General features: G+C 41.7%; 1 protein-coding gene across 1 annotated transcript in view; it reads left to right on the top strand.

The window, feature by feature from the left end:
- The window catches only part of man2c1 (mannosidase, alpha, class 2C, member 1), a 16,287-nt gene extending 12,209 nt beyond the window's left edge, over window positions 1–4,078 (top strand). Inside the window, exons 8-13 of the mRNA XM_034175485.1 lie at window positions 640–798; window positions 1,141–1,250; window positions 1,787–1,866; window positions 2,631–2,773; window positions 2,865–2,968; window positions 3,050–4,078. Coding sequence (XP_034031376.1) covers window positions 640–798; window positions 1,141–1,250; window positions 1,787–1,866; window positions 2,631–2,773; window positions 2,865–2,968; window positions 3,050–3,161 — 708 coding nt within the window. The 3' untranslated portion in view covers window positions 3,162–4,078. The remainder of the gene's footprint in view (window positions 1–639; window positions 799–1,140; window positions 1,251–1,786; window positions 1,867–2,630; window positions 2,774–2,864; window positions 2,969–3,049) is intronic.
- The last annotated feature ends 5,928 nt before the right edge of the window (window positions 4,079–10,006 follow it).

The raw sequence follows: 10,006 nt of genomic DNA, 5'->3' as shown, positions 1-10,006 counted from the left end.
TCAGACTGCAGGCTTACTTGTAGTTCCTAGGGTTTGTAAGAGTAGAATGGGAGGCAGAGCCTTCAGCTTTCAGGCTCCTCTCCTGTGGAACCAGCTCCCAATTCAGATCAGGGAGACAGATACCCTCTCTACTTTAAGATTAGGCTTAAAACTTTCCTTTTCGCTAAGGCTTATAGTTAGGGCTGGATCAGGTGACCCTGGACCATCCCTTGGTTATGCTGCTTTAGGACGTAGACTGTGGGGGGGTTCCCATGATGCACTGTTTCTTTCTCTTTTTGCTCCGTATGCATCACTCTGCATTTAATCATTAGTGATCGATCTCTGCCCCCCTCCACAGCATGTCTTTTTCCTGGTTCTTTCCCTCAGCCCCAACCAGTCTCAGCAGAAGACTGCCCCTCCCTGAGCCTGGTTCTGCTGGAGGTTTCTTCCTGTTAAAGGGAGTTTTTCCTTCCCACTGTAGCCAAGTGCTTGCTCATAGGGGGTCGTTTTGACCGTTGGGGTTTTTCATAATTATTGTATGGCCTTGCCTTACAATATAGAGCGCCTTGGGGCAACTGTTTGTTGTGATTTGGCGCTATATAAAAAAAAAGTTGATTGATTGATTGATGTACTACTTATGCACATGTGAACACATTGTGAATCTTCCAATTCCAGGTGAACTGGGCAGAATCCCACAAGTTTCTGAAGGTGGAATTTCCAGTGCAAGTACACAGTCCCAGTGCTACATATGAGATCCAGTTTGGTCATCTGCACAGGCCCACACACAGGAATACCTCTTGGGACTGGGCCAGATTTGAGGTAAGATGCACAACTGATTTGAATTATATCCATCTTATAGTTAGTCTGCTTGCCACCAATTGCCATTTGAATTATAACCCTGAGTTACACACATTTTTTAATAATGTAGAGTTCATAGCAAAGGCTCCCCAGTCAGTCACATTATTTCTAATAAAACCTACCAAACTAATAAACCAGATCACAATATGTAGCTGAATTTGGTAATGCAGCAACCAGATCATATGTAGTTGTAGCTTAATGCACATACAAATCATATGAGAACTGTTGTCAGTTATGTCTTTCTGAAAAGCAAAATACCTGGTAAGTATGTTAATTCTTATGGTTTATTTTTTTAATTCTCAGGTTTGGGGTCACAAATGGGCTGATTTGTCGGAGCACAATTTTGGAGTTGCACTGCTCAATGACTGCAAATATGGTTATTCAGTTCATAAGAACACCATGACATTATCCCTGTAAGATTTCTTGATGTTCATATGCAGAAATACTACAGATACTTAATTATGAGTCGACCTGTTCAGAATGTCAAATGTTACAAAAACTTTTGGGCCACATGTTCTTGTTCCACTAATAAAATAAAAGATCTGTCCCAAATTTTATTGTAAGTGGACATTGTTTAGGCTCCCCCACAAAGCAACAATTTTCCCCAAACAAGCAATGCAGTAATCCAGTAATTTTCTCCTCTGGGTGACCAATCAACTACCACATTTTGTAATTAGAAGCCATCACATGTACCTGTAAAAGAAAAATAATGGCATCAGAGTCTTCTCCCGTTAGGGTGACATTGCCTTGCCAGCGGAGGGAGAGGAAAATGTGTCACTCTGGGGGGGCTTTTAAATCTTATGTGATTGAGTTCAAATTTGGTCTGCACCTATAAAACCCCAAGTGGAACAAAAACATGTGGCCCAAAGTCTCTCAATTTTCACTATATAACATGAACAGCCAAAATAATGATTAGCACTGTTCAGCCAACAATAATTTTCCAATTTAGACTGAGAGCAGCCAAGGCCCCGGATGCCAACGCTGACATGGGCACTCATCATTTCACGTATGCAGTTATGCCACATACAGGTAGGTTTTAATGGTCTCATAGGTTTTTGTACCTTCACCCTATTGAGGTTTCAATCCTGCAAAATCGAACAAACTTCGGACAGGTCGCCGCTCTGCGAGATGTCACTGACATTGAGAAATGCATTGAGATGCTCTGGTAAGGCTGCACTTTAACCGCTGCACACGAACAACAGCATTAACACCGCAACATAAATCTCTTTGTATATTGTTGCTAAAACTCTTGTGAATATGTTATGAGTTTTTAGCTGTTGTCATTGTGGTTTTTTTATGTAAACATGCGAGAAGCTCAGGTTGTTTCTCCATTATTTTCAATGGGAATCGCTGTGAACCGCGATCGCTTCCTGGTCATGATTGTGGTGGAAAGTGAAGTTTGCTCTTTAACGTCCTGCTTATTGTCCTTTACACCACTTTTTGTCCTGTTTGTTCCAGAGTAATATATATATAAAATGTCTGAAAATCTGTTTGCGTTTATTAAATTCCACGCAGGTTAAACATAGCAGACACGGATTATTTGGAATATTTGTTTTAGCACGTTTTCAGGGTCTCATGCATGCAGTCTCTTATTAACATGATGAAAGCATAAAAAATTCCATTTTGGTAGTATAATGTTCATTTACAATCGTCATCATGTGGATTCTGTTATTTTGACTACTGCTCCTCTCTGGCATGCAAGGGATTATGGGATATCTCAATAGGACAAATATACAATTACTGCTGAAATAGTAATTATATGTAAAATGTATTAATATTTGATTATATTCAAGGATCCTTCCAGGATGCTTCTGTCATTCAGTGTGCGTATAACCTTAATTTTCCACTGAGGCTAATCCGGTGCTCGTCTGACGTCACACCGTGGAGTGCCTTTTCCGTGAGCGCAGCAGCCATCATCCTTGAAACCATCAAACAGGTACCGTAAGTCATCAAATGCTTTATCTGACTTTAGTTCGCCTACATTATTCACCACATTAATGGCTGTTAACTGCACTGTGAAATCGCAGGCTGAGGACAGGAAGGGGGCACTTATCATCCGCCTTTATGAGTCACACGGAAGCAGTGTGACCACAGCCCTGTGCACGACTCTTCCAGTGAAGGAAGCCTGGCAGTAAGTATTTTTATGGCAGTAAGTGGTTTGGCCTTTTACCATTCATTGATTTGCAAACTTAAAAGTCTTTTCTTTTCACAGCTGTGACCTTCTGGAGAGAGCGGACCCCACTCAACCAGCACACATTGGACCAGAAGGAATTATTCTGAACTTCAAGCCCTTCCAAATCGTGTCACTGCTCTTCATTTTCTGAGGCAGGGTCACATTTGGAATGTTGTTTGGAGTATAACTGAAGATGTTTGTATTGTGACTGTTGTCACAATACAATAAAACCATACCTGATTTTTATTAAATACTATTGCTGGGGTTTATTCACACTTGTGTGACTAGATGGAGTACATTCTTATGAGTGAGCCAGTGCTAAGCGGTATGAGCCCCCATGATCTAGTTTGCAGAGGGATATAAATTTAAACTGCTCCCAATTTTGTTGATGCAAATTATTGGTTAAAAGGAATAGTTTTGATGGTCACCATCCATGACTTCTATGACCTTAGATTGTCTGCATTTCACGGCACTTTATTCATTTGATGCAATTGGATTCAGGCTTTACAATAATGTGTCACATTCACACACCGAGAGCAACATGGGTATTGATGACAGTGCTCAAGGGACCTTGGTGATTTGACCTAATTAGACACCCCATTGGGTCACAAAAAAAAAATCACGGTGTGAGCACAATGCTTTCTTATGGGGGGCTTTGCCCCCAGACCCCCCAACTATGGCCCTCTTAACTCCCCACCATTTTAAGCATTTTCTTTATTTGCGTCTCACATGCCTGAAAAAAGTCCTCACCATGTCATTTCGGTCCTTCACACTTAATTTCAATAAATGCTTCTAAGGAGCATTAGCATGCCTAAAAGCTTTCAGCCCCCCAGCTCCCCTTAACTACAGCCCCTAAACCCCCTTCCACTTTAACCATTTTTCTTAGTGGAGATGTAAATTCATATTCAGCCCCCCCCAACTACAGCCCTCTTAACCCCCTTCCACTTTAACCATTTTTCTTAATGTAGATGTAAATGCATATTCAAAGACTATGATTTCAGTGCAGCAACAGTGAAAATTAAACATCCTTAAACAAAACATTAATAATACCAGACTCATTTTGCACTCATAAGGTTAGAATACAGTGCCCTCCAAAAGTATTGGAACACTTGGTATTTCACACATTTTAATTAGTTTATGCCATTTCAAACACAATAAATTCTCTCTCTCTCTCTCTATATATATATATATATATAAATTCTAAAATTATCTATCTCGAGATTTGCTTTTAGTTTGAGTTTAATAAAGATAATCTTAGAAAAAAAATTGTATTTGAAATAGCATAAACAAATTAAAATGTGTAAAGTACCAGCTGGCAATAGCAGTTGAAATAACAACTGAGAAACACTCAGGGGCAGTATCTTATATAAGCCAACAGAGCATGAATCAGCTGCTGTGTGCTCGTTTGTTTTGAAACACAAGGTTCGGTCAGATCGGCACACAGAAATGATCACACAGACTGCATTTTGCTAGAATAAAAAGGCGTATATTTATTCCCCACAAAAGCAGTTACATCAAACACAAGTGGTTGCAGCGCATTTTTCTCTTACCGTGACGCCTTTAAGGTGGAGAGCCAACACCTTCAGCAGAGTGCGCCTGTCAACCGGCTGGGCGTTCGTACGTTAACCCGCAGCAGACTCTGTTGAAGCATGGTTCTACTCCCTCTTTTCTAGTGTGTCCGCGAAGGGAGGGTGAGTGGCCAACTCAACCTCCCTGGCGCACATAATTTCTTTAATCAACAGGCATCTGAAAGTTATTTCAAAGATATAATAAAAGCAGTTCTTCACTCCCAGTTCAGAATGATCCCAGCATGCTTCACTCCCAGTCGTTAGTGGCTACGAAAACAAAGTCGTGCTATCAGTGTAATAATAACAAGTACATCCAGCTCTTCGCTCCCAGTTCAGACTGACCCCAGAGTGCTAAAACAAAATTAAATAACAAATAAATTCTCAGGGTTACTTTAAGACAGGTGCAAAACAGCACAATAACATTTTTATTATACATTCCACTCTTGGTGTTTTGCACCAGTCAATTTATGTAACCACCAACAGATTCAGGTAAGGCTGGGCTCCAGCCTATTCCAGCGATTATGTCCTGCCATAGCATTTCCCACATTTCTTCCAGTGATTCACAAACAAAATTTTGAGTAATATAGTCGTGATTATACCTGTCCCAAACAATATACTCATACAAAACCCGATGTTGTGGGGTCTAATGTAACATTATATTGGTATCAAAGGTGGCACTAAGGTACTCCTGGCAGTGACAGACATCCCTGAAAAGATATCCCACCAATGATGTGCTGATGCTTGCTGTACTAATTTTGCCACATGTTTTACCCGGTCACTAGCTATCAATGTAGACACCATGAGACTGGAGATGTTGGACGTATGTGACTCTATTAATTGCTGAATTTCCGTAGATTGTTCCAATGCGCATTTGAAACGCTCCAGGGAAAGACTCCATGGGGAATGCAATACATCCCATTGTACCGAAGTCAGCCGACTCGATACAGAATAATTAGTCAAACGATACGTCCGGTTTCCCCAATGCCATAAGTGCACATTGTTCAGGCAGCCAGTAAACGGAACCGAAGGTACTTGTGAATTATTTCTCATTGTTGCAACACACAGAGCATGTGGGCCGATCTGCCACAACATTTCTCTTGGTGTTTCCCTTGTCCAGTCACAAAGTACGACCTCTGAGTCGGTTAGACATGGATTGGCATATCCCGTTTGCAGCACACAGGCCATACCTTTATCTGTTTTGTCACACATTTTGGTATCAAAAGTCGTATTAGTTTTTGGTTCTAACCACTCTCCATCCATATGCAAGAACCAATAGCCATTAGTCGTTATCACAGGTAACACTTGATATTTACAAACAACCTTTGGTTGTGTCACATTGTACTGGGTCCAATACCCAGTACATACTGTTTCATTACATTGTGTATATTCTGGATGTAGCTTTAACCATAAGGTGTTGCTAATGTTCCAAATCCTTCTCCAATCATGATAGTTCCCTGTAGTAACTATTCGCTGAAATCTTTCCCTTTGAGCCTCTGCATGAATGGTTTGTAATGTACATGCTGTCCAATTTCCCATATGCGAAATATTTTTAAATGCATCATAAGTTTCATTCCATAATTTCAATTGCCATTGAAAACATTTTTGCCATAAATTAGCATTTTGTAATTGCCCCACCAATGCGGTTGGTAACCACTCTCCAACCTGATGGAGCGCTTGAGACGAATATTGTCCAGTATTAGATAGCATTGTTCTAGTTACCTCATTATCAACTGTATTCGACACCCCCAGGACAGTTCCTGTTCCTCCTAATAGAGTGTCATACCACGCCCTTCGACGTCTTCTGCAAATTGGAATTTTTGGAAAGGTAACTTGCCAATATACCTTTGTCTTCACTGTTGCTTGTGGCACAAGTAAAATTGTCCTGTTGACTTGTTTTAGTGAGATTTCTCCAGACGAGCTCCACTCGTGGTTGGACTTCTCTCACTTGATGTCCTTCCGTCATTCCCCAACAACCGGAGACCATGGCACCACCTACAAGGAGGAGTATGACCCAGCAGCCGACACCTCCAATCCCGGGGCTTCCACTGGTTGCCATAGCGACGCCCGCCTCTTGTGGTCCTCGATCGCCCGATCAGCAACTCCCAGCAGGGCATCAATCCGAGCCTAGACAACACAAGTGTAACTACGGGTAGAATGACAACTATTAGTCTTCTCTTACATAACACTTTGATACAGGCACATTTATCCATTTTTCTTCACCCTGATAGAGTATACTAACAGTTGCATCATTCCCTTGAGCTATAATTTCTGCCGCCTTAGGCGGTCCGTTAGGTTGTTTCACCCAAACTTTGGCACCTGCTTGATCTGAGGCCTGTACCAACCCCATTTCACAAGGTTTAATGATTAATTGAGCAATTTTGTCCCCTTTGTTCAATATCAGGGGTTGTTCTCCAAACAATCTACAAACCACTCCAATCTCACCTTGATAATCTGCATCTATCACTCCGGCCTGAATAGTCAGCCCTTTAAGTGATAGACCACTGCGTGGCAGGATGTGCCCATATGTGCCCTTCGGACACTGTAGGCCTAGCCCTGTTTTTACCACTTGAATTTGATCAGGTACCAATGTGACAGTAGTCAATGTTCTTAAGTCTAGTCCTGCTGAGCCTGGAGTTGCTCTGACAGGTAGTTCCGCTTGTGGATCAATTTTCCACATTTTGATGCTTTCTGTAGTATGCTCTATCATTTCTCCTGAAATCATTCTTATCAAGGGTGTGGATCCTGACCCTAAAGGTCGATTGTTCAGCTGATCCACAGCAGTGGTCAAATCCTGTTTCCATTGTCGCATAGTGCGATCTTTTGACAGCTTCCGTAGGGTCTCTTTAAGAAGCCCGTTCATTCGCTCTATTAACCCCGCCACTTGCGGGTAATAGGGAATATGATAAATCCATTCAACATGATGTTCTTGGGCCCACTCTTTCACTTTATTTCCTGTAAAATGAGTACTGGCAAACCATGTATTATTTTCAAACACTTAAGTGTGGCCATTTGATTTGCAAATTTACATGGATGCACTACCAAGACCCCAGAAAATGTATCTACAGCAGTGCATGCATGTCTACATCCCTTAGACATGGGCAGTGGTCCAATAAAATCTAACTGACCACGATTTAACTGCCCATGCAAATGTTGAGGAACACCCTTCCGGTGGTGTTGACATTGTTCACACTCAGTGATTGCTGTTTTCACATCATCCAATTTTAGATCAATACCTCGATCTCTGGCCCATTTTAGGGTACCTTGAACCCCCCAATATCCTGCTTTGACATGAGCCCATCTAGCCAATCCTGGGCTGGATTGTCTTAATTCAATCATTACTTTTACTAATTGATCTGCAGCTTTATTATATAAAGCTTCTGAGCAGACACTTGAAGTTCTACTGGTCCTGATTGCATTTTTCCTAAGGACACAGCTTGTTGTATGGCTTCCTTTGCCATATCAAATGAGCTCTTTAGCTTTTTGTGTGATTTCCCTCTCTCCTTTATTCCAACCTAAGAATTTCACTGTTTGAGCTGGTCCCTGAATCTTTGCTGGATTAATTTCCCAGCCAAATGATTTCATATGAGTCACTAATTTCGGTAGATATTCCACTACTTCTGCTTCTGTATCTCCTTGAAGCATAATGTCATCAATGTAATGTGAGATCATCATTCTCATTGGAACCTGGAACTGTTCCAAATGCTCCGCCACCACTCTGACAAATAGTGGGACTGTGTAAATATCCTTGTGGCAATCTTGTGAATGTATATTGCCGTCCTTCCCACGTAAATGCAAACTGTTCCATCCTATCCTCTGGGATTGGTATGGTAAAGAATGCATTGGCCAAATCTATAACAGCATACCACGTACCACTATGATGTTGCACTCGTTCAATTATACTCACAGCATCAGGTACAGCTGAAGTCAAAGCCGGTGTATGTTTATTTAGACCTCTAAAGTCTACAGTCATTCTCCATGTACCATCCGATTTACGAACTGGCCACAATGGATTATTCCATTTTGTTGTCACTGGTTTCAAAACTCCTGCCTCCAAGTAGTCTTTTATGGTTGCAGTAATTTCTGCTTGTCCTCCAGGAATACGATATTGTTTCTGATTAATCACACATGTAGCCTCTGGAATGGGAAAAGGTTTCATTTTTACTTTTCCCACCAGAATCATTCTTACGTTTGCTATCCCAAATTGAAATTTACCCTGTTCTAAATGCAAAGTCATTCCAGCTAAAATATCCATGCCAATTATCCATTCATTAATTGGAGTCACTATTACAGTGTACACTTTAATTGGCATATTTCCAATTTTAAGCGGTATCGATATATTTTTTCCATACACCAATTGTCCGCCTAATCCAGTTAAGGGAACTATAGGTCCCTTCATTTTCTCTGGATTTCCATGAATCAATGAGGCCTCCGCTCCTGTGTCCACTAAAGCCGAGGTGACTTGAACTGATTTTTTCCAAAATATTTCCAATCACACATGGGGTCTAATATCACTTGTGAACCATTGTTTTAATTCTCGGCGGGCCACAAGAGTTTGACCATCATCCTAATCTTCCTCGCAAGGGTCAAAGCTCCAAGAACGCCTTTCTTTATTTTTCCCCTTCTTTTGTCTTTCTTTCCTTTCCGGACTGCAGCTATTTGCAGCTGATCATCATCAGAGTCCTCCTCCTCCTCCTCCTGTAGGGGAGGGGCACTAGGTTTCACTCCTTTTTCTCCCTGCACAATTTCTTTCAACAATGAGGCCAATTCAAACATATCAGGGCGCATCCCTGACACACAAGTCACTTTCAATCCTTTTTGTTTACATTTTTCAGCCAAGAAGGAAGTTGGTACACCGTCTATTTCTTCGGCTTGAATTTCCAATTGCTTCACTTGTTGTTCTAATCTTGTCACCTTTTGTGATTTAGCACATTCTGATGAGCGGACTGTATCTAAAGTTAAAACCCGCTCTTTCCAGGCTTCTGCACAAATCCACATCATTTCATGAATACCTCCCAACGGAGCTTTCTCTTTAACCTCCACCCGTTTTAACATTTCACATAAAACTGGCGGAGTCGCGGTGGGAATCGCTCCAGTCCACGGCCCAGGGTGTCCCCCACGTCGCCGTAGAAGCTGGCCTATTTCCTTAAAAGTGATCCCATCCCACCCCGGGACCACTTCTTCCTGCTGAGATGCCACCTCCGCATCTCTCTTTCCCAATCTAAAGCAAGACTCCTGCTGAGATGCCACCTCCGCATCTCTCTTTCCCAATCTAAAGCAAGACATTTCTGTGTGTAGTCTGAGCGTAACCGTATCCTGCCGACAACGCCAAAAATGTTTTGAAACACAAGGTTCGGTCAGATCGGCACACAGAAATGATCACACAGACTGCATTTTGCTAGAATAAAAAGGCGTATATTTATTCCCCACA

The sequence above is a fragment of the Thalassophryne amazonica genome, chromosome 8 (genome assembly GCF_902500255.1).
Source record: "Thalassophryne amazonica chromosome 8, fThaAma1.1, whole genome shotgun sequence".
NCBI lineage: Eukaryota > Metazoa > Chordata > Actinopteri > Batrachoidiformes > Batrachoididae > Thalassophryne > Thalassophryne amazonica.
Note: the sequence above shows the minus strand (reverse complement) of the source record. Positions and strands in the feature narration are given on the sequence as shown.